Below are 27,342 nucleotides of genomic sequence, written 5' to 3'. Positions count from 1 at the left end.
CAGTAAGGCTTGAGATGTTTGTGTCCGCTGCCCTGTCAGCCCATCCTCTGAGCTCTTGCACTCTTTACGGGGTGAGCTCCGGCTTTACTCTGGATTAAGAGATGTTGTGACCGGTTGTTTATCTGACCTGTGTGCTTGCGCCCTGCTGAGGACATTACTAGAGAGCTTGCTCGGAGCACACAGGAGGTTCCACACCAAAACCGGTCACTCAAACAGTGCTTGTCCAAATTATTTTGGTCATAGAGAGGTCATTTAAAGTTCAAGGAAGACTTGCTAGTGAAGCAAAATCTCTACCAGTTATCTATAATAGACAACCAGTTATCTACAACTATATCAGTGGTGATTGAGATCTCATGGAGAGCCAAAAAAGTAGTTTATTTTTGTTTGGTTGTTGTCTTTGCTACATCGTGAACCTATTAAAGAGGGTCCCGTTGACCTATCAGAGGTCTTCTTGATCTCTCCTACAACTTGTTTTGCCTGTCTGCTTAGTTGAGAAGTTTCTTGTAGTGACAAACAGTTTTGTATAATTAAATGGTATAGTTAGTAACTTTACCACAACCAAAATCCCTTTATTAAGAAGCAAATGAGTGAGAAGAGAAGACTGAGTTTTAATCCTGCTCCCATATATAATCAATCTTTCCGCTGAAATGTCATTTGTTATCGGAGTTAAAGTCGTTCTGCATTTTAGCCCAAGCATTCCAGTATGAAGTGACGTCGTATCCCAAAGGCCCACAGTGTTCACCCATGTTCATTTACAATAGTGGCTCACTTCAAAAGCATGAGGAGGATTTGTTGCATGTTTGGGCTCAGGTCAGTATGTAAGGAAGGAGTGTGCTAATGTGCAGGGTTTGGAGAGAGTTGCTAGAAATTAGGTGACACAACTGAGTTTAGCAGGCTCATCCCAACGTGTCGGTTTTATGAGCATATTTTTTTCTTTTTGTCCCTCTGCCTCAGTAATACAGTCATACCTTGGTTTAGAATGGCATAGGGTGTCACCATACTAAAATTTCAGTAGTCAATTCAAATACCTGTAAAAATTAAATGATTTGATTTGAAAACTCATTTATTTCATTATGAAAGTTAAATATTAATATAAATATTAAAAGATTCAGTTAAAACTGTGACATGTAGCCTTCAAGTATTTCTCAGTTAATTAGATATTTTTTCAGGTTTTTCAATTAGTCAAGTTAAGATATGAGCAGTTGAGTAGTTATTTTAGCACTGTTGTATATTACCCTAAATTGCATGAGCAGATCTATTACACAACAAAATACACAAATCCAATAAATAAGATTATTGGATAACTTTTTAAAATCGCTATGGTAAATTTATACACTGCTTGGCTCTTATTTATAAAAGTTATTAATAGTTATTTTAAATAATGGTTCATGATTTTTCTATATATTGCAAATCATAAGACTTCTTTCAAAAACATGAAAACACCTTGTCACACCTGTGTCAGTTGGTGGAATTCACATTATATGTTTTAAATGTTTATACCATGGTCTGTCTGAATACTCAATTCTGATTGGCTGGAAAGGTGTGCTATAAAACCATTTAATGCACAGGAATTTCCAAGTCAGTTCAATTACCGTTCTATAGCCTATTAATGTGCTGTTTTCATTGAAGCACACATACACATACTTCACGTCACACAGGGCTCGAAGATCGTGCTGTGCACACACAGAAACATTCAGAAGCACAGAAACTTAATACTGCCCTGTGACTTTTATCAATAAATACTGAATCGCTACATTATATTTCTCAGCAAAGAGGGGGTAACGTTGCTGGTTTTGAAGTGATTAAACTCACAGCTTCGTTGTTAAAGGAGAACTCCGGTCAATTTTAACATTGAGCTCATTTTTTTGTCAATTTGGAGTGCTGTCAATACAGAGAACAACGACAAAAATCGGTGTTGCCTACACCGTGTTATCCTCTTTTTAAAATTTGCACCCTGTTGACTTCAATGGGGCAATATTTAAACCTGCTTTTAGCCTCTTAACATCCTTGATGTGTCATTACAAGTGCACAGGTCATGTGAGTGATTCCTTCAGAGTGAACACGAGTGAATCTGACTGCAGTAGATGTGAAAGATATGGATAAAAATGATGTTATTTAAGCCAGCGCAAATACCTGTATTTACATCCTGTTTTCGGTTGAAGTCCAAAGTAGTCGATTGCCGAGTACACGCGCGTGATCATAGGTAACTAAACCTATGCGCGTGAACTCGACAATCGACTACTTTCGACTACTACAGTATTTGCGCTGGCTTAAATAACATCATTTTTATCCATTTCTTTCACATCTACTGCAATCAGATTCACTCGTGTTCACTCTGAAGGAATCACTCACATGACCTGTGCACTTGTAATGACACATCAAGGATGTTAAGAGGCTAAAAGCAGGTTTAAATATTGCCCCATTGAAGTCAACAGGGTGCAAATTTTAAAAAGAGGATAACACGGTGTAGGCAACACCGATTTTTGTCGTTGTTCTCTGTACTGACAGCACTCCAAATTGACAAAAAAATGAGCTCAATGTTAAAATTGACCGGATTTCTCCTTTAATAGAGAGACACACTGCACAGATGCAGGTAATTCACACACCTCTCTCTCTCTCTCTCTCTCTCTCTCTCTCTCTCTCTCTCTCTCTCTCTCTCTCTCTCTCTCTCTCTCTCTCTCCGTAATTAATTCAATTAAATGCTATAGTTAATTAATTCAAGTAAATGTAATCTTACACACTACTTTATCTATTTGTCTGATTTAAAACGGGCAGATTGCTAGATCTAACGAGCCGTAACTGACGAAAATAACCGTCGTTTTTACCCTTCCAGTCAATATATATAACAGCTTTAAGTTGTCAATGCTGGCAGAAGACCATGGTACCAGCGGGATAATCCACGTTGTGCAGTGTGCATTAAACGATTTTAATACACAACGTGGAGGCATAGAACCACTCGACGCAAAACAGAGGATTATCACTTACATAAACTCGTGTTCACTGGAATGTATGTGGACTGAGGGAGCAACCAGTGTACTGTACATAATATACCTTTTTTCAGTCCTGCCTTGTATCTTTTAGCTGGGCCATTGCCTGTAACTCTCCCCGCGACTACGAGTTTAAAAGTGCACTGCCTTATTTTGCATTGCGGATTTTCCGTGGGCCAAAAGGTGCGCTCTGAGGTGCCATCTACCCCCTCTTACCCGGGTCACAGAGGAATTGGACACTGTGAGCGCAAACCAGAAACTCTGTGCTCGGTGCTCTCCCGGTACTGTTCACCGTCCCTCTCCTGTTTCTCTTCTGCATAACTGCCTCCCTCCCTCTCAGTGCCTAATTAATGGCATTAATTATCTCCAATTAGCAGTGTGGTCTTGGCAGCCGTTTCTGTCCCCTCATTTCTTTTGTTTCACAGAGGTCTGTGACATAGTATTCTCCCTGTGGGGCTGTCACCGGCCTAATGAAAGGCTACAAGGCCTGGCTTTCACCTCTCTCTCCCTCTCTCTCTCTCTCTCTTGTTCTGTTAGAGTACTTCAGCATGTTAGCCTCATTAGTAGTAGTTCACAGTGCCTGAGTTAAGTTTGCCGAGATGGAATCTGCTGTGTGTTTTCCCATACAGGTGTTTATCTCCATGTCTTATCTGTGGAAGGTGATAGCGAGTGGGTCAGTGCTCACTGGCATGTGAGGCTCATGTGAACGGACATGCTCGGGGACATTGGTGTGTTTGCGTTAAAACCGTTTCTAGGCCTGAACATAATGCCCTGATGAACGTGCTTTGGCTTCAGCTTTGGTTAACCTGCTGACAAAATGATCACATTTTAAAGTAACATGTTAGCAACTGTTTTGAAGAAGATTGTCAGTATGGGATGCATGTGCTTCCATCCAATAAAGGATGAGGATTGTATTTGTATTGACGAAAGTAAAAGTGGATGAGAATGATGTCTCTCTTAGCTTTAAGATATTTCAAAGGACGCCCGAAAGCTATGGTAATTTGATGGCTAGTTGTTGTTGGTAAAAAAGCTAAAATTACAAAATTTGATAAGGTTCATTCTCTACTGTTATTTCAAACCAATTAATTCTGTTTAGTGCCTCTCATTAATTTCACCCAGTTCTCTTATATTCGTATATATTTTTCTTCTTGCCATCGCGCTACACATATGACTTCTAGCTAAAAACAAACATTAAACAGGCTACATTTTAGGATGAAAGCTGTTCTTTAGCACAGACAACCTATAGAAACTGGGTTTAGGCCCATAAAGTTCAGATACATAGGACAGATGTTGAGGTTCTGGTACCTCTGTGCTTGGAGTTGCTTTAGTCAGTGGACTAGCCTCACCTCACGACCGACTTTCACTTCACTTTCCTTCACAGCTTCTTACACATGCACATCTCCCATTCGGTTAACGACACATCTGTCCTGTCCTCAGCTTGATTATGCATGCAGGTCTTTCCAGCTAATCTTTATAGACTCAACTCCAGCTGCACAGAAGAGTACAAGAGAGATGGGAACAGAGCGAGAGGGTGGAGAGAAACGCGAATGAGAGGAAAGCAAGGATATGGAAGCCACCAGAGAGAATGCCATCAGGAGAGAGTTGGAGAGGAGGAGATATGCAAAGGTTAAGAATGCTGGACTGAGCTGAAGGGTCTGATTCTCGCCTCCCACTTTGCCTGCTGAATCATTTTTAATAACTTGCACAGCTGCTTGAAGGTCTTTCCTCAAAGAAGAGACTATTTACAGCAGCCAGGCATTCAGGGATGCCACAGGTCACGCTACTCGGCCCGATAACATTTATATATTTAAAGGTTTAATTGACTGAAGTTCAGCTTGAAATGCAAATGAATGAGAGAAGCAGCCTTGGTGATGTTTTTATTAAACATATTTTCTTGAGCTGTATGTTTGTGAGTGGCAGTGTGGTGTGTAGGAACTGTTTTGCAAAGAAACAATACCCCAAGACGAGACCAAATAAATGAAATAAATAAAGCATAGTGGTAAAAAAAACCCTCATACTACCTTTTTTGTGTTGTTGAAAATAACAAATACAAAGTTCTGGCATGAAACTCTATATGGTGCAGGCTAATAGGTCCTTTTACTCACCTGTTCATAATCACATTGTTATCTATAGGGCACTGCTGATTGGTTCCTGCCATATAAGTAGCCAGCTCTCTGCTCAAACTTCAAATACTTGGGTAGCATTTGCCTTAGCAGTGCAGCGCGTTTTCAGAAACCCTCCACCTTCCCCAGCTCCACCTGTATAGATCTGCTACGGGTAATTCATGTATGCTATATTGTACAGCAAATAAAAAAAATAAAAAATAAAAGCAGCAGCATAGCAGATCTATTCCGCCAAGACCAAACATACAACATTGGCATACCCATTACCATGCCAATTACTCCGAGAGTTGTCATGACAGAACATAATTTCTGGACAGTACCATCATGCTAATTATTTAAAATATATATATCCCCACCCTATTTACATGCCACCTTAAACTACTGCAGTATTTTACCTCACTATACTGTATGTCCAAAATGAATATTTAAAGTTCTCATATGAACATTTTGGGGGAAAGAACATGGAGCCACCATTCCGAGCAAGATTGTGAGAAAGTAAAACTATAAACTATTTGCATATTTTTAAACAAGGTTGAGTAGAAAATATATATTTCTACTCAACCTTGTTTAAAAATATGCAAATATCCTCACCATGCTAAGGTAAGTTATATGAATATGGTGGTCACACAATTTCATTCTGATACTCTTGGCATACTGTGTACACTCACAGTACTTTTTAGTATGAGCCACGTGTGTCTATTTTCTCAAGCTCTGTGAACTGGGTGTCGAATATTAGTTTTGCAACTGGTGTTGAGATATAAACCCCAAGTGTTTATGCGAGCATGCTCGAGTGTTTGTTTACTTGTGCAGCGGGTATTGAGTACCGTGCTGAAGCGTAATACCCGAGAGAGCGTGTGTTGTGTATGTTTATGTTTACACGAGTACTGTTATTTAGTGGCTGGTGTAGAGGTGTGTATACCGAAATGAGCTGCTGTTTAATGGGTTGATGAGATGATGGCAGTAATCAGTGAGCAACGAGACGAGCGCTGAAAAGCTTGGTCCCTCCCTTCTCACATGCATACACACACACATACACATGCACACGCTCTCCCTACTGGCGGATGATTGACGGCCTGAGGGTTTTAATGGCACTGTAGAGGGAGAGCTGAGGTCGGAGTTGTCATGGCAACAAGACGAAGGAGGCCTCTTTCTCCCCCTCTTCCTCACTCTCTCTTTATGCACCTGAACAGAGCCGAATCTTACTCGCAGGACTGGGTTTTCTCTCTCTCTCACACACACACACACACACACACACACACACACACACACACACACACACACACACACACACACACACACACACACACACACACACACACACACACACACACACACTGCAGTTCTGGTGTCCCTCCCCTCTGTCCGCAGTATACACAGTGCTTTGTGTGTGTTTAAGCGTGTGCATGTGTGTGTGAAGCCATATCTAGCCACCGCAGTCTCTCTCTCTCCTCGTAAAAGAGCTGGAGCCCGAGCGATAATACTCTCTGGTCGCCCCGGGTTACGGTTCACCACACGCCCCCTTGCACTGCTGTGTTAGCTGGGATTGGTTGGGTTTGGCGCGTGTGTGTGTGTGTGTGTATGGCACAGGGGGTGATGCTGTATAACAGCTCTATAAGAGCCACAGATCTCAGGCGAAACAGGGAACCAGACCCTGTTCACAGACACTCGCCTCCCTTGAGTATTGGATCGGTACCAGCCGCCAGTATCACAATGTGTGTGTGTGTGTGTGTGGGTGTGTGTGTGTGTGTGTGTGTGTGTGTGTGTGTGTGTGTGTGTGTGTGTGTGTTTACAGGGTTGAGCAAACTCAATCTCAGTCCTTCTTCCTGCCTCATGAGTGTGTTTGCGTCAGGGCTTAAAAACCAGGGGAGGGGGATCAATCTGTTCACTCCGAGCAGAATCAGTATTTTAACGTTTCTGTTCTGTTCAAAATTCCTTCTGAAACATTACCGTTCCGAAAACGGTTTGATTTGAAAAAATACCGGTTAATAACACAATTTCTTTTTACCTTTTTGCCTTATACTTTTATACAAGAGCTTAGATAAACCTTGAAAAGGCCAATGAATCCTCAAACTGTTGGCAAAACCTCGTACAGTAGCTCCAACCGCCTCAGTCGTGAATGAAGTGCTGAACACATTTTGGAGACAGTCTCCACTTGTTTGTAGTGCAAGGCTAATAAAGAACTGTGTTTTCTTTATTTAAAAAACAAGATGTTTGTAAAGGCTAATGTTTTATGAATTAGAAGTGTGGAGAAGAGTTGTATTTGCCATCTAGTCGTAGCCAATACAGTCTGTGCATAGCACTTCGTCTTTCATAATAAGAATTTTAATAAGATAACAATATATAAGATTTAGGCCAAATGTTTTAAACGACAGGAAAAACAAAGCGCCCACATATCTACAATAAACTTTGTTACCCTGCAAGTTGATTGTAATGCGATGCACTTGCTGCCTCAGATGCGGTTCTAATGACTGACAAAACACAAATTTTCGACATTCGCTGGTGAAAAACCTCTCAACTCCATTTCTCGTTTTTTTTTTGTAAATTGTTAATAATGACAATTTACCATAATAAAGCCACAATACTAACTTGTTTAATTTTTTAAGTTTTTTTTTATTTTTATTTCCTCAATAGTAGCAGTTCTATACTAACCTGCAATTTTCGCTGGTTTCAAAACACTTTTAAATGTAATTCTTTAAAGTTGTCATGAAATCAAAATCCTATTTACTTTGTTAGCACATATTAGTCTTGTGGTGAACAATTAATCCGTGCAATTTAATACACAGAAAAAAATTGTTTATTGTAGTGTGCTATGAGCAGAGATGGAGAGGAGGAGCGCTAGAGTAAAACCCTGCCCTCTGTTCAATATTCCGTTTCACTTGGAAATACTTCACAACACTGGAGAAAAGTCGTTTGCAACTACCGGTTCACGCGGACTTCAATGGCTCCTCGAAAAAACTCCTGAGATCCAACATTGCTATTGCGACTTACCTATGATGACTTGACAACTGGGCATGTCACTCACGTTGGATGCCTCAATGTCACATTTGCATAGAATTCATAATTGGTTCACTGCCAAATGAAAATATTAAACCGAACGATAAAGTAATGTTATTAACCTGTTAATGGTAATTTCAAATAAGCATTTTTGTTCGGAATGATTAAACTTGATATCGTTTTCATTTTTTATGTTCATGTTCCTGTTCCTGTTCGTTTCCAGTTTTCAGTCCTTGAACCGGTTCAGAGCCCTGTTTTGCGTAGGTTGGGGCTGGGTGATATAGCTAGGAAGATTATATCTTGATATTTTTCGAAGTTTTTTTGTTAAAAAACTTTATTATTATTACTTTTTTTCAGTTATTTATTGTTATCAAGTTGGTTTGAAATTTTTATTGCAAGAAGTAAAATACAGTTAAAAAAATAATCAAGACTTGTTATACTGTTTTTTATTTTTTATTTTAGAAATCAAGCACAAGGAAGAATATTTAAACATTTCCATTTTTGAATATAATTGAAAAATATTAATTAAAATATGTTTTATATTTTATATTTATATTATGACATTTTGTTGCATGAAAAGTGACACTTTCTGTTAACTATTTACTTCTGTGTGGACTAAATGGGTTTAAGCGGACTAAATGCTTGGAAAAGCTTGGTATACGTCACCTGAGAGAATTCTTCTCGCAGTTTCACCGGAAGATCAAGTTATGATATTTTGATAAAAAAATGTCAAGGTTAACAAATATTGCAAGAAATTAAACTTATGCATGGATGACTTGTTCACAATAAGATCAATAACGTTAATTTAGAAAATAAGTGAATTTTCCTTTCATGCCGACTTTAACATATTTGAGTGTTGATACAAACAAATGAGAGAATTATTTCATTCGGTTTTTAATTAAATAATTGAAAGCTAATTCACGGAAATGAATCAATCTTGCCAAATCTAATGGCTCTTTTTCTACTGCAGTTTAAATGAATGCTGTGAAGCTTGTGAGAAACAAGACAAGAAAGAATTGTGAAACTAATGACACGTTCTTTATAAAACTTAATAGGCCTAATAAAAAGCATTTTAAAATCATCATGATTTTAATTTAACTTAATTTTATATCGCCAGCAGCATAATTTTTTTAAATATTGAATATATTTCAGGGACATGTGCTCTGCACTCAAACATTTAATGATTGAATCATAATTTGGAATCAATTAATTTAAATCAACCATTACAATTATTTGAAATGCTTCATAAAAATGAATCGAACTCACCAACTTAAAAAAAAAAAAACGTTTTTTTGCTACTTAAGTTTATGGTAAATGACATCATCACAGTCTTGGCAATGTCATATTTGCGAGATGCACGACAAGGAGGAATGGTGAAAGAAGTCTAGGAAAACTTAATTGACAAATAAAAAGCACAATAAAGTCATCACAATGTTGCCTAATGTTATATCATGAGTATTTAATATATAATCCAGCCCTAGTGTGTGTGTGTGTGTGTTTCTGGAGTATATGGGAGGAGTCATGCTCGATAAGATCCGCCCACTGACCCCAAGGTTTCTGCGTGTATGAGACAGAGGCTGTGTGAGTTTGTGTATGTGTGTGAGGTCAGGGGTGGCGTGGCTGTTTGTACGACGACTGTAGAGAGGTTTGAGTTACAGCAGGGGGAGGGAGTGTGTGAGCCGACTGCCAGCTCTTGCTCTTTAATCCTCCCTCTCTTTCTCTTTTCCTACTTTCTCCTTTATCTTCCCCCTTTCACTCCTTGTTTAGTCTCTTTTTCTCTCGTTTTCACTCACACAGACACACAATGTGCCTCGTCTCTCTCTCTCTCTCTCTCTCTCTCTCTCTCTCTCTCTCTCTCTCTCTCTCTCTCTCTGGTAGAACAGGGCAGACTGGCAAACACACAAGCCCCCAGCAGCAGCAGACTGTTAAAGAGGTTTGAGAGAGAGAGGGAACGGGGCCAGCGGAGGAAAGGGGCCCCAGTCTCTAAGTGTTCCACTAGCTCAGGAGATTCCACTTGAGGCTCCTCTCGCTCTGTTTGCTTGTTTTATGCCCCCTTTACAAGGAGAAGTATGTACACAGATACACAAGAGCTGTGCTGTAGTGCAGGCGTTTTTCTGATGCAAATTAACGTCTCGTGTTAACAACACACTCCGTGTTGAATGTGCAGGTTTACCGAGAGTGATCTTACTTGTGTATTAACTACACACTGATACTTACATTATGCTCTGTTTAAGAGCCGTGTATTGAGGTTGTACAGCTAAAAGCTTTGTTTGCGGTAATTAGACAAACTCCAACATAGCAAATTTGGCCTATAATGTTTGTTTGTGGTCCGTGTTGTATTTTGTCTGCTTAACATGGTGATAAAGCATCTGTTTGGGAAGACAGTTATAGATCGAGATGGCCAAAGAAACTTTAATTTCTTCTCCTACCATAAAAGAATGGTAGAATCTAAAAGAAGATTAAGTAACTCGAATGATTTTCATCTTTATAAATTGTGCATTTAATATTTTTAACCAATATATAAAGACTTGACGGGGACATGTTATAGCTGCATGATTGATCATGTAAAGACCGCTATCTCGATTCAAGCACCCAGGCGATGTCATTCCTAAATTACAATGATTTGCCTTTGACAAAAAGTGAATGAACATTCAAATCTGCACTCGCATTGCCGCTTAGCCCAAGAGAGCAGTTGTCATGTATAGGTACGAAACAGCTTCACAAACAGTCTTTTTAACCACACAGTATTGTTGTTTCTGTGTTAGAAATATTCATATTATCACAGAAGAACCGAGATAAACACTGATGTCTATGAAAGTCATCAAAATAGAGCAAATCCTTCTGGGAGTAACTTGGTGCTTCAAATAATGATTGTATCAATTACAATGTTACACCAGTTGGTGGCGACAAGTGACTTAAAGATGTATGTCATTGAATCATTCATTAATTCAAGAGATTCGTTCAAAAACGCTGATTCACCCATTAATGAAATAAGGGAAGTATTTATGAGTGTATCATAATATATCATAATCATAATATCAGTATTGCATCAGGGTTGACTAATTCTATATCCCTATACTAACTTGTTCCCTCTTTCTGTTTCCCAGAGTGCAGCAGCAGCCCCCAGCCCCGTAATGGGCAACATGCCCCCCAACGACGGCATGCCAGGCGGACCCATGCCCCCTGGTTTCTTTCAGGTAAGCACAGCTGGTTTCATTCTCTTCCTTGCCTACTTTTCCATTCATCACCCTGTCACGCCTGCGCTCCATTCATTCATCCATTCATTCATTCCTTCATTCTCTCTCTGTCTGTGCGCGTGGGCTGCTGGTGGGTCTGTCTGTGACTGTGGGCGGCTTGACAGCAGCCTGGAGCTCTGCTATCAGAATGAGATCATTCCCAACTTTGCCTTTTTCCACTCTGGAAAAAAAGTCCTCTACCATCCAATGGTAAGATGGAGGTTTAGAGCACTAAATGTTAGTGGAAATAGCTGTAGTTTCATTTCTGGAGCTGTATTACTCTTCCTATCTCAAGTCTTTCAGATCCCAAATGGAAATCGCCATGGTTACTGAACGGATAAGATCTGGAGTTAGGATGTTTCTGTAATACGGCTCCCATAATGAATCGATGGGAACAGTTGCTGACTGATGATCAATCAACTGTGTTACAAAACATATTTAACTGTGAGTGTGAGAGAGAGACTGAATGGGATGCCCACTTTTCATGTGCTTCTGAATGAGTTTTTCCTCTTTAACAAATTTTGTTGTTTCCTTCTTCCCTGCTAAGATCTTTCCTTCTCTTTCTTCATCATCCCTCCATCCATCTGCTCGCAGCTTTATTCATTCCATTCTGCAGGCCGTGTTGTGTTCATGAAGGTGTTAGACGCGATGTAGATTTTCTTCTTGTTCTGAAGAAAGTGTGAGTCTATGAAAAACGTCTCTTTCGTCTGCCATGATGCTATGGTGTTTCTTTAGTGTTTTAAACAGTTGCTAGGTGGTTACTTGCTGGTACAGGTCAACAAAACCCAAGTCTTTATGATATTATGTTTTCTAGATATATTCCCTCCTTCATTCTCTGATTATTTTTCTGCCCAGAAGAAAAGTCACTCGATTTGAGTTAGCATTCGTGTCTGCATTACAAACAGAAACAGTGCAGAAATGTTACTAGGGATGCATGATATATTGGTACCATGTTATCGGCCAATAATAAAGTGTTTTATATCATTGTTAATATTTAATTGATTGGCTGATTTTGTATATACATTTTTTTTTTGTCAAATACATTTTTATTGAAACAATAAAACAATTACAGATTCCACAAGATTTTGGAAATTTGATTATGCTTGCTCATTTCCTTTATTTTTACATTTAGATTACATTTGGCATCACCTATATGCTCACCTAATGTTAATCTTTAAAAACACTAATAATTTAATAACACTTAAATGTAATCTTTAGCAAATCTCAATATAGATATCTATTTTCACACTGTACATTTAGAATGTTACATTCACCTGTAGCATTTTAAAACTTGATAATTTTTTTTGTTTTATTCGTAAAAATTATTTGTCAAAATATTTTTTAAATTTGTATGGGATTTTAATATTGCCCATTTGTCAGTTATAGGCCATAAGATGAAAATAATTAGTGACTTATTTGTAATAACCAGTATTTAAATATCGGTGCATCCAGAATAGTTAGTGGTTTGTTCAAATCCCTAATTCTCGGTGGGAGCACTAGTAATGGTGGTGCTAGTTATGAAATACTGAAAATCCTATTAACTTGCATACAAATTTCCTCTACTTGTCCTGAAGTGGAGATGTGGATATATTTTGTAAAAGAGCTTTTTTTCCCCTGTTTATTCCCATCTGTTTACATGAAACACTGAGTTCGCATAACAACACGCACACAAGCACGGACACACATATCCTCATAATCAAACATGCTTGTACACATCCACAGACCTTCCCATAATGCAGCGGGGGTGGTGGAGCGTTTGTTCAGTGATGGACAGGCCTGGCATTTGGCAGTGTTAGTGATAAGACAGAGTCGAGGGAGGAGACGCTTTCCACCGCTGTCTGGAATCTCCGCTGTATTGGGAGGGAAGGGTTGGGAGAGCTATATAGGGAAAAGGTTTGAGGAAAAGGAGGGAACGGAGAGGTGTGGAGGAGGTTTTTGGAGAAGCAGAGGAGTGCTATTTATATCAGATCAGCGCTGAGGGAGTGAGAGAAGAGGTGTGAGGTGTTCTCGTGTGTGTGTGTGTGTGTGTGTGCGCGCTGCTCTTGAGATCTGTTTCTAAAGCATCATTGAGAGAACAGGACTGTGTGGGTTTGGGTTCATTCATCTGTTTACTAGTGATGCACAATATAGAAATTTTAGTTCATACTAGAGATTTTTTTTGTTGTTTTTTTTGTAAAGGCAGATAACCGGTACAATAGCAGAGATTATTATCTTTACTATGGCATGTGTTGATTAAATAAAAATACTGCTACAAACTAGGATTTTATATGTTTCTGGTCAATTTAAGCATCAAACCAATATAATATACAATTTAAATCACTTTTACCAAAACGTACCAGGGTACTACAATGATTTTTTTTTCAGTGGTTTACCACAGTAATACCATGATTTTTTTGTTATGTACCATAGAGTATATTGGAATACCTTGTAAACTGACCTGAATCATACCTGAATCATTATTTTAAATTAAGATAATATAGTAACACTTTACAATAAGGTTTCATTTGTTAACATTAATGTATTAACTAACATGAACTAACCATGCACAATTCATTTGTTACTGTATTTGTTTATCTTTATTAATGTTAGTTAATACAACCGTTCATTGTTTGTTCCTGTTAGTTCACAGTGCATTAAGTGTTAACAAATAATGTATTAGTAAATGGTGAAGATTAATAAATGCTGTAGAAGTGCAGTTCATTATTAGTTAGTTAACTAATGTCAACTAATGAAACCTTACTGTAAAGTGCTAATTGAAAAAATGCAGATATTTGCCAGTGTGATCACAGATATACTGCACACCCCTGCTTTTATTATTTAGGAAGCCAGGTGGAGAGGAAGAGAAAGTGAATGGGTGTTACTCAAGGACCAAGATTGTTTAGCAGAGAAAGGCAGAGGCATTGAGCGGCAGAGCGAGCGCTATCACTGCTGTGTGTGATGAGGTGTAATGAACAGTCGCGACCTCAGCGCTACTACGAGTTAAAGAGGCCTTGAGCATCCCTAGACCCCTCTAATCCTTCCCTCAGACCCACTCTGAAAAAGGCAGGTGGCCAGGGAAAACACACATATGCTCATGTATTCCTGTTGTATCAGCGCATGGTTTCTGGGACAGTCAGTAGAGCAGCTCTCATGCCAGACCCTGCAGCGATCCACTCTCCCAGGGAGGTCAGAGACGGGTCACAGCTAAATCAGAAACCAAATCTCACAAAATCCAGCTCAAAAACTCCTTACCTCATGCACACTTTTATAAAACCTGCTTGTATCATTAAATGAATTGGTCACAGATAAATGTTGTCGCACGTCTTGTATGTTTCAGGCCTTTTATTCACACAAACAATAGAGAAAGGATAGAAATAATGAAGAAATGAGTGTGGAACTGTATTGAAAAATGTGGCCAGCTGCATTTTAGTGAAGACTTAACAATAAAGGTTCCAAAAGTGGGTTTTTTTTCCCCAGCTATGCCATATAATAACCAATTTGGGTTCCCCAAAGAGCCTTTCAGTGAGCAGTTCTTAAAATAACCTTTTATTTTATTTATGATTTTTTATACATTTTAATAATCTAAAGAACCTTTTTCCACTATAAAGAACCTTCTGAGCAATGGAAAGATTCCATGGATGTTAAAGGTTCTTCGTGGAACCATAGATGCCAATAAATAACCATTACTTTTAAGAGTGTATAATCGCATGTATACTAACCGCTAAGCCACAGCTCCGACTCTGAACGTGCTGTTTCATTCAGTGGTGTTATTTTCGTTGATGTGTGCGGGTCAGTGTTGTACCCTGGACAGATGTGTTGTTCTGTGGCTGTGGTGTGTGGTGTGTGCGTGTGTGTGTGTGGCAGATTTCCGGTCGTGTTGGATGGATGGTTTCCTCAGCCCCTCTGAAACCAGCAGGAGGGCTTGTCTGAGGTCTGAGCACTGGCCAAAGGTCAAGAGGCGGTAATAAGTATGGGTCACAACCGCATACACAGACTGTACAGTGAAAAAAACCAATGAAACCACTGTCTCACTCTAAAAGTATTCTTTCATTTAGTCACTGAACTTAAGAGCTTATCTGTTGACATCAGACAGTATTACTCGAAATGATTAGCATAGAAATGAATGTATCTGATTATTGTATATTTTTAATTCGAATAGTGAAGAGTTCAGTGCTCAGACAAATAAATGTTGTTCTGTGAGTTGCGTGAACACCACTGAGAGGTTTGCTTTGTTAACACTGCCCCCGAGTGGTCGAGAAGAGCTATTGCAGCTGTCCTGCGGCCGTCATTCACAGTGTATGAATACTGTCAAGCTAACTGCCCCTTTAGGGCCTGAGAATGGAGATTGAAGGGCTCTCTGTTGATAGCCATGCCAGTAAGTGGCAGGTTATTATCTTCTCAAAGGTGTCGGAAGTGATTTTTATATATCGCTGTTTTGAGATCCTTCCCCAATGAGGCAGAACTGCAGAGCGACTGTGATTGGATGAACGCTTCTAATGTAGGTGCACAGGACCCATAATGCCATATGCTTCTCATTCGGCCTTGTTGTTCACGGGGAGAGAGGAATAGAAGCTAAGCTCCTTTGTTGTGTGTTAGTTATTAGTCACAAAGTCTCATGTTCCTTACAGAACCATTTTGGACTCGAGCTCAATGGCCTGTTGATCATTAATGAACACTAATGGATGCTCTGTGAAATAATTATAGAGTGACTGAGCGGTTTAATGGGTTTTATGTGACGTTTCGTGGAAATATTTCTTCTGTACATGCAGCACATGAACGCTGCTGGTCTATAAACTCATTTTATGTTTTCTGAAGAATATATGTTTGTGGTGTGCAAAACTCTGCATCATAGCCATCATATGAAAATAATTATCCACTTATCAATGCATTGGATCTTTTTTTACATTGCCAACATGAGCTGAGAGTTTAACGTCCCACGATGCCTTGATTTGTTGTTGAGGTTGTATGGTTGATGTTGAAATATGAATTTGAACACACTCATCACTTATACATCTGAAACACATTTTCTCTTCAAAATGATGAAGTGGGTCTAAAAAATCCTGCCATGTTTTGAAAACTTTCTGATGGAATAACTGCTTGTTTGATTTTCATAAACTGCTGTTTTTCATTGAAATCCACACACTAGCTTTGGGTTTCCCACCAGTATTTAGTGCCTAGTGAATGAGTGAGTGAGTTTGTGTCTTGTGTGTGTGTGTGTGTGTGTGTGTGTGTGTGTGTGTGTGTGTGTGAGGGCTTCGGCAGCAGCAGGCCTCACTGGAAGGCCGTCTGTGCATCTCTCATCTCCCTCTTCTCTCTTAAAGGGGCCTCCCGGCTCGCAGCCGTCACCACACGCACAGCCTCCCCCACACAATACCAGCAACCCCATGATGGGACCACACGGCCAGGTAAGACACACAGCAATCCTCACACACACACACACACACACACACACACACACACACACACACACACACACACCGTGTCCTTGCTTGCACCCTCGATATACACACGGTCACACTTGCACACATGAGAACTGTTGGCGATGCTGGCATCAACTCGCTCGGGCAAGATGAACGGTGTAAATTACATGGTTATTTTTAATTCTCAGTTTTTTTTCCAAGTCCTCTTCTTGGAAACATTCACAGAAACACATTCTTTGAACCAACGTTGCAGAATTGTGCTTAATTGTCCTCTGTATGGACTTTAGTCAGGGTTGACGCCATTTTTAAAGGGATAGTTCATTTACACACCTTCATGTTTTTCTAAACCAGTATTACTGGTGGTATTGGAATGACTTGAGGGTGAGTAATTAGTGACAGAATTTGAAATTTCGGGTAAACTATCCCTTTAAGAAAGAAAAAACAAACAAGTACCATAAAAGTATGACAAAAGTGACTCTTGTGCTATATTTGAAGTCCTTTGAAGTTGCACAATAGATTTGTTTAAGAAAAAGACAGTAATTAAGTTATTCCCTGAAAGTCTTGATATCCACCTAGTGTTGTTCATGAGAGAAGTACCGATGTCTGATTTGTGAACAAATGGTTCTTTTGAATCTGATCTCTTCAAAGAATCAGTTGATCTAGTTCAAAACATTTTATTTTTACAACTGAAAGAAAGGCTGTGAGGAATAGAAGTACAGTTCAATAGGTGTACAATACAAGTGGACAATAAAAATCTGGTAAACATGCAGTTGTGAAAGACTGTACATCCCATTTTCATTGGATGTACACCCTAAAGTCCATTCCTCCTTTGTCTTCTCTTTCTTTTTTCTTTCTTCCTCCCTCTGTTTCTCTATATTGGGAGTGTGAAGTATCCTGTATACCTCCCACCCCCTCCATAGAGTCGACTCCCTGCGAACAGGATAAATAATTCAGTCTCCTCCTTGTTCTTGGAGATGGGCCTCCACTCCTGGGCCGCACCCCATCCCCCATCAATAGCACATTAATATTGTAGAGCCTCCCGCCACACAGCGCCCTCACAAACACACACACAAGCACACTGACTGCGCTGAAACCAGAAGGACTGCGCGTGGATGTGCACTCACATGCGCACACCCACAAAACACAGCGAAACCTACACTTATCAGACACTTCCACTTCCTTGCTCCTGGAAAAAAAAAACACACACTCTGCATATTAGAGCACTACGGTTGTACAACATCTTCTTACAATGGTAAAATCACTCCAATTAGCTGTAAAAACACATGCACACACACACACTTGCAGCCTATCCCTCCTCCGTTCAGCGCCGACATGTTTCAACAGAGCCCTAAAAGTTGGCGAGAGTCTCTCGGGAAGCTTCCCACAGGCCTTGACCACAGAAGTGGCATCGGGTTTCATCTCTAGACGCGCAGCCACACGACTCTAATGGTTTGTATGTCAGGAGACAGGCACGATACTGCCCTCGTTTGGGTTGTTGTGGTCACTTTCCTTCCTGACCAGATTTTCACTTGAGATGCGTCTAAGTGCAGCCGCTCGAGGTCTGACTTTGCCGATGCTTTACTATGCGTTTGTCGAAACACCACAAGAGTGTGTGTGTGTGCACGTTTAAAAGACAGAATGGGAGCAGTCTGTGTTGACGGACAGAAGGAGAGATGTCAAATGTACATATTTGATGGCATCTTGCATTGGCTTCTGCTCTCCGTGCATCTGTCTGTCCATTCCATCTGCTATAGCCTGGCCTGCTGCACTCATTCATTCTGGTCTATACAATGCTCTCGCGTTCTCTTTAAATAGGGCAACATGTTGCTAATGACTCCTTTTTTCTCTTCTTCTTCTTCTTCTAGCCTTTTATGTCTCCACGGTACCCTGGTGGACCACGGCCGTCTCTTCGCATGCCAAATCAGGTACGGAAAACATCATCACACGGGCAGTAGTTCTTCCATTTTCACACACATCTTCAGGCTCACCACAATCAGGGAAAAACCTGGAAGTGTTAGGATATTTTAAAAGGAATTTCTATTCTGAATAAAAAAAATTTAATTTATTTTTTATAATGTGTTATAAAAAAAGTGTTGCTATTGTTTACTAAAACTAAAACCATTAAACTGTTTTCGATAATTGAAATAATTTTGTTATAAATAAAATAAAAATAATAGAAGAAAAACCTTGCCAACTAACTGAAATAAAGATTAAAATAATAAAGCTAAATAAAAATATAAAAAATAACAAAAACTAATTAAAAAATAAAATAAAATAAAAACTGAAATAGTTAATTAAAAATATAAAAAAATGCTATGTTAGTATATAAACATTACTAAAAGGACAAATGTCATCGATATGTATTGGTCAGAATGCGGGAATCCTGGTGGTTGTTTCCAAACATCATGTGATGTTTGTGTTAATAGATTTTTTTGGATTCGATTTACATTCATTTTATTCATTATACACTTGAATGGCTTTGACTGATACATCAAAGCCAGGTTGTAATGTTTCTGGTCTCTGGTGTTCTAATGTAAAATAATGTTTCTAACCGATGTACTGTAGCAATACTAGCGTGTGTAAAATTTTCAGAGGCTAATTGAAGTTAATTTTTTTTCATTGAACATTTCCATTGAAAGTAAAAGGTGGAAGGAAATTCTCCTATTCACACTGTTCCAATGTAGATGGGTCACATCCAGTGTAAACATGCTGTATGTTTTCTGTAAAACTTTCCATGTCTTTCCTTGACCTTCATTCATTTTCCTCCTCAGCCTCCTGTAGGGGTTCCAGGATCACAACCACTCCTGCCAAACAGTTTGGACCCAACCAGACCACAAGGTAGCATTCTTGGTCCGCTCGCCCCCACTCCAACACTTCATAACCACAGAGCCATTTACATACAGATTGAAGAATGATATCACCTGTATAATAACTCTAAATCTAAATAAATCTAATATTTTCCAGGACATCCTAACATGGGCGGTCCAATGAGAATGAATCCTCCCAGAGGGATGGGTGGCATGGGCCCTCAGGTTGGCACAGCTCTCTTTTTACTCATTTATCCTCTGGTAGTCGTCAAGTAGTCCAAGTCAAACGCCACAGGACCAAGACTGTTTGAAGAACCCTGTTACTCCTCTTTACTCACCTGTGCTGAAAGCAGAGTTCTCCTTGCTTCTCTATCTCTCCCTGTCCTTCTTGTTCTTGGCAAGCGAGGTGCTGCACAAATCGGCAGCTGGTGCAGCATCTGTTCGACAAATTGGGTAGAGCGCAGAACAAAGGCTCGGGTTAGAAAGAAGCAGCCTCAGGCCCGAAAGGCTCTGTCACATTTTGCCCTCCACCCACGGGCAGCCAGACAGGTGGGCCGCCGTCTGCCTGAGCAGAACTTCGTTAGCATAGTGTCAATCGCTTCCCAACCTGTTTGGTTGGATCCCCACCGCTACGGACGACAGTGGATGAGGGGCAGTAATTCCTACACTGTGCCATTGCTGAATCATCAGCACCACAGCGAAAGAAAAAAATGTTTTCCCCCAAATTGTGACCTTGTACTCTGAATTGAAAAAGATTGTGTTCCAAAATAATGCAGGCAACAGAGATTTTCAACTCGGTGTGCATTTATTTATTTGTTTATTTATTTATTTATTTCAATACAACTATTTGTATGTAATTAAATGTAATCTTATATGCAATTATAATTATTTAAAATTGTATTTTTATTTAATTTAAAAATAAATATATATATATATATATATATATATTTATTATTAATTTATAATAAATGTATTTGTATATATTTCTTAGAATTTTTATATATATATATATATATATATATATATATATATATATATATATATATATATATATATATATATATATATTTATATACATACAAATAAATGTAATAAAATAAATGTTTTTTTATATATATTTTAATTTAATAAAATTAAATTAAATTTTAAAAATATATGTTTTAAATAATTATTTGTTCACGCTTTTCACAGTACGCATCATTTCAAAGCAGCTTTACAGAAAGTGCATGAGTCCATATTACAATTTAGAATGATCTGTTATCAGAGGTAACTTAAGTTATGTATTTCAGAAATGTACATATACAAAATCACAGTTAGCTAAAAATTTATTAATTTAAACAGTGTAATTGCAGTTTTAATGCAGAAACAATGAGCTCATTGAAGTAATTTGTGTATATATAAGAATTACATATAAATAAATGTAGTAAGTAGATAAATAAATGTATTTATTAAAAAAATGTAATATAGTATAATTTAAGTATTATAATTTTGTGTATATATATATTATTATTATTATTTTTATTTTTATTTTTATTTTTTTTAATGATTTATTTCAATGCATTTATTTGTATGTAATTATTCTTTATATACAATGAGAATGATATAAATTGTATTTATTTATTTTTAAATGCAGTGACACTGGTGAAGGTTAATACTGTATTCCAATCCAGACGGTTCCATAAAAATCATTGTTGAAAAGTGTTTTTGTTTTCTATGCCCATTGCAGAACTATGGTGGTATGAGGCCTCCTCCAAACTCTCTCGGTGGTCCAGGCATGCCCGGAATGAACATGTGAGTTCTTCAACATGAGATCACTCCCTGTCGCCATTTATTTAATCCCTTTAATTAATCATGTTTGTTAACCTTTTTCTGTGTCTGTTCTGTTTTTCTATCCTTTTTACAGGGGACCTGGAGGACGTGGCCCCTGGCCAAACCCCAATGCTAACTCGGTAAGTTCATACATACGCTGTGCGCTGTTATCTGCATGCAAATTTGTGGCTGCAGACAAAGATGTGACATGCACTATTGCTGCTCTGGCCTGGTTCTTTATTATATACCAAAGATTATCATATTCATATATCATAGTATTACCATTAAGTGGTGTAGTTTAATGTTTCATTCTCACCCAAATAAACTGTATTCATATTCTTTTGCTTGGGTTGACAGATAGCATACTCCTCCTCGTCTCCAGGCAATTACGTGGTGAGTACCAAACTTTAGTCAAAATGAAATCAAAATGTACTTTTTGTAGTATATATAAATTGTCTCATTGTTATTGCGTAAAAAAGAAACAACTTAAAAGCTGTCTTTGTAATATTTCATCAAAAAATAATGTAGTTTTGTTAATGCAAAACGATTAATCGTAAAATCAATTAATCACGATTAATCGCATCTACAATAAAAGTTTGTAAAAATGTGACACACACACACACACACACAAACACACTATACTTCCATATTGACCATTCAGAGAGCATGTTGCAGAGATCTTTTGCTTTTCCCCTCTTCGTCTTTAGCTAAAAAAAAAAAAAACACTTAAAAAACACTGCAAAATGTAGTGCTTCCTTTTGGAAACTAAAAGCATAACTAAGCACATATTAAAGTTTCTAAATGTATTGATTTTACTTGAGCAATTACCATCCTGCTTAGTTTTGCTCCTAGCATTGCCTCTCTTAAAAGTAAAATATCTGCACATTAGTCAAAGCGGCTTAATGGCTCCCCCGTGCCTAGTGTTTCTTTGTTTAAAAACTGCTCCTCTGGTAGTTCTGATACTGTTACACACTAAAAAGCTAGGCTCATGTTTGTGCGCTTGTTTCCTCCCTCAGGGTCCTCCAGGAGGAGGTGGTCCACCAGGAACTCCCATAATGCCAAGCCCAGGAGGTAGAGTAGATATATTCTGTCGCTCCCCCTTATGCATGTCATTCACACACCACACACTTGCTCTCACCTCGTCTCTATAATCAGCACAGCCGGAAACGGTTCATGTCTCTCCAGGAAGAAAGATGCTCAGCACTTCACAAACACCCTATTTAACACCCTCAATATCACTGCAAGGTTACCTGCACTTCCTCTGGCAGGAAAACAAAACATGTGACATCAGCTCCACCCCTCCCACTACGTTAATGTAATTCCACTCCAAACGCTTTTGTTTGTGATGTTGAACCACAGATTAAGGGTGTGAGCTGTGTCTCTCTCTCTCATACTCTTTCTCACACACATGCCATAAATCATTAAAGGGAACACATTTATTATGGTGATTAATCCAGTCCAACCATGTTCTGTATTGATCTAGTGTGCTGCTAAAGCATTGGCTATCTGGTCTCGTATTTGGAAGAAGTTGTGCTGGTCTTAGAAACAAACTTAAATGGCCTTCTCCTCTCTTCTTTTCTAGACTCCACAAACTCCAGTGAAAATATCTACACAATGATGAACCCAATTGGACCAGGAGGAAACAGACCCAATGTATGTATTATTCCTGTTTAGATATGTATTTTCCAGAGCAATTAGAAGATTGTTTCAATGTTTTTGAAAGAAATGTGAAGGAAGTTAAAAGTCTTTTATGTTCACCAAGGCTAAATTGAATTGATCAAAAATACAGTAAAACAGTAATATTGTGATATGTAGCTTTTTAAAATGACTGTTTTCTGTGTTAATATATTTAAAAATGTGATTTATTTCACAGGAAAATGATGCATTTCTGTTGTTGTTCAGCTGAAGTCAGTTCAGTGTTGATTCAGTTCTGTTGTAAAGATCATCAATTATTAAATTAGTTAATTTAATCTATAAAGCAAGAAATGATGTAATCGTCCAGCTCAGTTCAGTTCTCATGCAACAGCGTCAGTACAGTCAGATCAATAATATTGCTGAATAGCTAGTGCTCATAACACTCTGTGGTCTCTTTCTTCTTACATAATATGATTTGAACTCAAATTAACATTTCATGTACAATTATTTATTTATTTGCTTAAGTAGTCATGTAATAAGCTTGATAATGCCAGTCGATCGTTATCTCAAAATAAATCCCTTCAGTGTGATTTAAGACCTGTCTGGATTTATTTGTAATAATGAGCTCCTGATTGTACATTATGCCTTAGTTATATTAATCCTAAATGTCACATTATGATCATTGTTTTCATAAAAATTGCATACATGCTTTCAGAGAAGTCAAAGGGGACATGTTCATCCTTTTCAAAATGTTTATATCTTGAATTCAATAATTGACGCAGTCTTATTGAATGTGAATGTGATTGTGATTGTTTCTGTGTTTCTCAGTTCCCCATGGGTCCCGGTCCAGATGGACCAATGGGCGGCATGGGTGGCATGGAACCCCATCATATGAACGGATCGTTAGGTAAGCACTATTTTATTACACTGCATCAAAATAATGTCTAAATATGATTAATGAGCCACAAAAGGCCTTTTAATAATATATACATTTACTATGTTTATTTATTTCAGGCTCTGGTGACATGGATGGGTTGCCAAAGGTAAGGAAGGTTTTAGTTTGCCAGTCAGTATTTTTTCCCAAGGTTTTCACACCTCATTCTCAACTGTCTTTGTCAAACATCCCTTTCGCTGCAGAACTCCCCCAACAACATGGCAGGCATGAACAACCCACCGGGCACACCGCGGGATGACGGAGAAATGGGAGGCAACTTCCTCAACCCATTCCAAAGTGAAAGTGTGAGTAGATTCTGACCCAAACCCAAAGACCTGCCACTCCCCTCACCTGCCAGTCATATACACTACTGTTCAAACATTTGGGGTCAGTAAGATTTTTTGCAAGAAATTAATACTTTTATTTGGCAAAGACACATTAAAGTGATCAAAAGTGACAGTAAAGACTTTCACATTGTTACAAAAAATTCTTTCAAATGCTGTTCTTTTTAACAAAGAATCCTGAAAAATAAGCATCACAGTTTCCACATTAATATTAAGCAGCACAACTGTAACATTGATAATGATAAGACATTTTTCTTGAGCACATATAAGCACATAAGAATGATTTCTGAAGGATCATGTGACTCTGAAAACTTGAGTAATGATGCTAAAAATTCAGCTTTGCATCACAGGAGTAAAATACATTTTACTTAAATACATGTAAGAAACCAGTTATTTTAAATTGTAATAAAATTTCACAATATTAACGTTTTTGCTGTATTTTTGATCAAATAAATGTAGTGTTGGTGAGCATAAGAGACTTCTTTCAAAATCATAAAAAAATCATACCGACCCCAAACTTTGGAATGTTAGTGTAGCTCCGCCCAGCAGGCACTCAGAAGGCCTCACACACTGACCATGTTACTCAGAACAGAATATCCAATCGGTGGCAAATTAAAAAGAGCGATACAAAATTATTAGATTTTACAAGTGTTACTGATTCAGTCCAAGAGTGAATGCTGGAAATGGCTTTTGTTATAAAAGACCAGCAGTTTCCCGGACACTTTATTTCCAAGTTCTCTGTCCTTTGGTTACTGCTTTGTCAACAAAATCATGCATTTTCTTGCTGTATTTTGTGACTGTGATGTCATAATCATCTTGTATTTGCTCTGTGTGGAGTTCTCATAATCTCACCTCCGATATATCCCCCCTCCCCCCCTTCTCTCTTTCCAGTATTCACCCAACATGACGATGAGTGTGTGATTTCTTCTTGTTTTATCATTTTGTTTGGGGTTTTCTTTTTTGTTTCGTTTTCAAACCCCCTCCGACTGCCCCGTTCCTTTTTAACCCCGTCCCCTCTTCACGTCGATCAACCCCCGGCACCCTCTGCCCATGGAACTCTGGCTTTTTCTGCACAGCCTTCTGGGATGCCCCACGAGCAGAGGACTCACATGAAAGTGGCCCATCCCAGCTTGTGCAAAATGGCCAGCGGCAACAGGAAACAGCCCCAGAGCCACAGGAAGAGCTTGTTGACTGAATCTCCCTGCCTCCCGGACTTCCTCTCTGGTTCAGGACACTAACGGGGTTCAACACACATATGAAGGCAGGTGTGTGTGTGTGTGTGTGTGTGTGTGTGTGTGTGTGTGTGTGCGCGTGTGTGTGAGCAGCTTCACCGGGCTGCACACTTTATGACCTTTATGAACTCACTCCACTTTTTTTGATTCATTTTTTTTTTTTTTTTTTATCTTGAATGGATGCAGTCGTTTTTACAGTGGAAAATATCTGCACCTTTTTCCTCCATTTTATTTTGTAAATGCAAGAGGAAACTCATTACGAGGGGTTCGGCAATGAGCGTTTTCATTATTCTGTGTATGTATTGTATTATTATCAATTGTTGATTTTATTTTTATTAATATTGTAATGATGGTTATTGATTAGGTTTTAATCTTTTTTTTTGTTTTTTGAAAGGGGCACATTGTATGTATGTAAACCATGAATTTGACAGAAAAAGCACACATCCATAATGCACAATAACGTGTCATGACTTTAGCAGTCTACACCACGTTTTGTGTTTGCTGTGAAATCTTACCTCCTGCAGATTAAAAAGGTAGCGCACCTTTTATTCTACGTCTCTAGTATACAGGTTTCATTGTCCCTGTTGAGCGAACGACCGAGGCCAAGAGGTGCGAGGCCCAAACCAGCAGCGACTTTAACCTCTCAGACCAGCCTGTGTGTCTGACAACACGTTTTGAAGACTCAAACTATCTGTAGAGAGGAAGTGATGTCATACCAGAGCCGAAAACATACAGTTATACTAGTAACCAGTGCTAAACTTGACTCAAACACGACACCGTGATTCACACCTTATTTATTTTTGGTTTTTGTTCATGAATTGATTTATCGCGCACACGTCTCGCATGCGACTCGTCAGGACATATTGTACACATGTAAATATGCCAGTCTAAGATACCTCCTGAAGATTTGTATCGTTCTGTCCCTCGCCAGAGACCCACATGCTTTCCTTTTGCATGAATCTGAACAGGTCACATGACATTTCACTACAAATTAGGTTCCCGTTGGCTCTGTGCTCAATATACTGGATACTTTTTCAGGTGTGGAACAAAATCCTCCTCCTCAAACACATTTTGTTAATTATGAGCTCTATATTTCACCCAAGAGTGACGCACGCACACACGTCCTGAAAAGTGAAGCCAAAACATTTTGATCGCCCCCTGGTGGTTGGCTGTAGTATAGGTAATAAACCCCGCCCTCTCCATGTAAACGAACGGGACGCGAGCCCAAAAAAAAAAAAAAAATCCAATTACACTTCAAGTAATTTTTTCCCAAAGATGGTTTCTGTCATTTTAGGTAGTTCTCATCACGCTTGACGTGTTCAAGTGTTTGTTTTTCAAGTTTGGTTTTGGTTTGCGATTGAGTGTACGGGAGTGTGGGCGGGACCTTGATACCGCGGCCCTATCTCAGGATCACTACTGCGCAGACTCGGGCTCCAAATTACCTATTTGGGGCATGATGTCAACGGGCTATTTTGGCTTCATTTTTCTACAGTGGAAGAAAGTGGAGACACGTCGTCCATCTTTTTTTACAGTCTATGATTACACCGAATATAATGTGCAAAAACATGCGATGTCAGCAACATCCAGACCTTTTCTAAACTTATGAAATGAAGGGTCATTAATATGACATCCAGGGACTACTGAATGAGGGATATATGAGCTAAATGTGCCCGACAGCCTTTTTTTTTTTTCTCTCTCTCTCTCTCGTTTTGTCTTTTGCATTGGGTATATCTGTTGTGTCCTTTAAACAAAATGTGTTTTTGGAATTCTCAGTGAAATGGTTATTAGGGGTCAGAAGGAACGGGTAAATATCAGAGCTAAATGCTAAAATCCTCCTGCTGA

At 38.7% G+C, this 27,342-nt stretch overlaps 1 protein-coding gene across 3 annotated transcripts in view; it reads left to right on the top strand.

Annotated features, from left to right (window-relative positions):
- Nucleotides 1–26,319, top strand: part of LOC307160991 (single-stranded DNA-binding protein 2) — a 66,765-nt gene extending 40,446 nt beyond the window's left edge. The window contains exons 5-18 of one of the 3 annotated variants that reach the window (XM_079875410.1): nt 11,212–11,301; nt 16,641–16,724; nt 18,605–18,664; nt 19,511–19,577; nt 19,704–19,771; nt 21,273–21,337; nt 21,450–21,495; nt 21,713–21,748; nt 22,372–22,426; nt 22,938–23,008; nt 23,819–23,897; nt 24,005–24,033; nt 24,128–24,229; nt 25,345–26,319. In XM_079875410.1, the coding sequence (XP_079731536.1) occupies nt 11,212–11,301; nt 16,641–16,724; nt 18,605–18,664; nt 19,511–19,577; nt 19,704–19,771; nt 21,273–21,337; nt 21,450–21,495; nt 21,713–21,748; nt 22,372–22,426; nt 22,938–23,008; nt 23,819–23,897; nt 24,005–24,033; nt 24,128–24,229; nt 25,345–25,506 (1,014 nt within the window). In that variant the 3' untranslated portion in view covers nt 25,507–26,319. Of the gene's footprint in view, nt 1–11,211; nt 11,302–16,640; nt 16,725–18,604; nt 18,665–19,510; nt 19,578–19,703; nt 19,772–21,272; nt 21,338–21,449; nt 21,496–21,712; nt 21,749–22,371; nt 22,427–22,937; nt 23,009–23,818; nt 23,898–24,004; nt 24,034–24,127; nt 24,230–25,159 lie in introns of all 3 variants that reach the window. The other 2 variants (XM_079875408.1, XM_079875409.1) reach the window with 2 other exon arrangements.
- The last annotated feature ends 1,023 nt before the right edge of the window (nt 26,320–27,342 follow it).

This window comes from Squalius cephalus, assembly GCF_949319135.1.
Source record: "Squalius cephalus genome assembly, chromosome: 7".
NCBI lineage: Eukaryota > Metazoa > Chordata > Actinopteri > Cypriniformes > Leuciscidae > Squalius > Squalius cephalus.
This window is presented reverse-complemented; position numbering and strand designations above follow the sequence as displayed.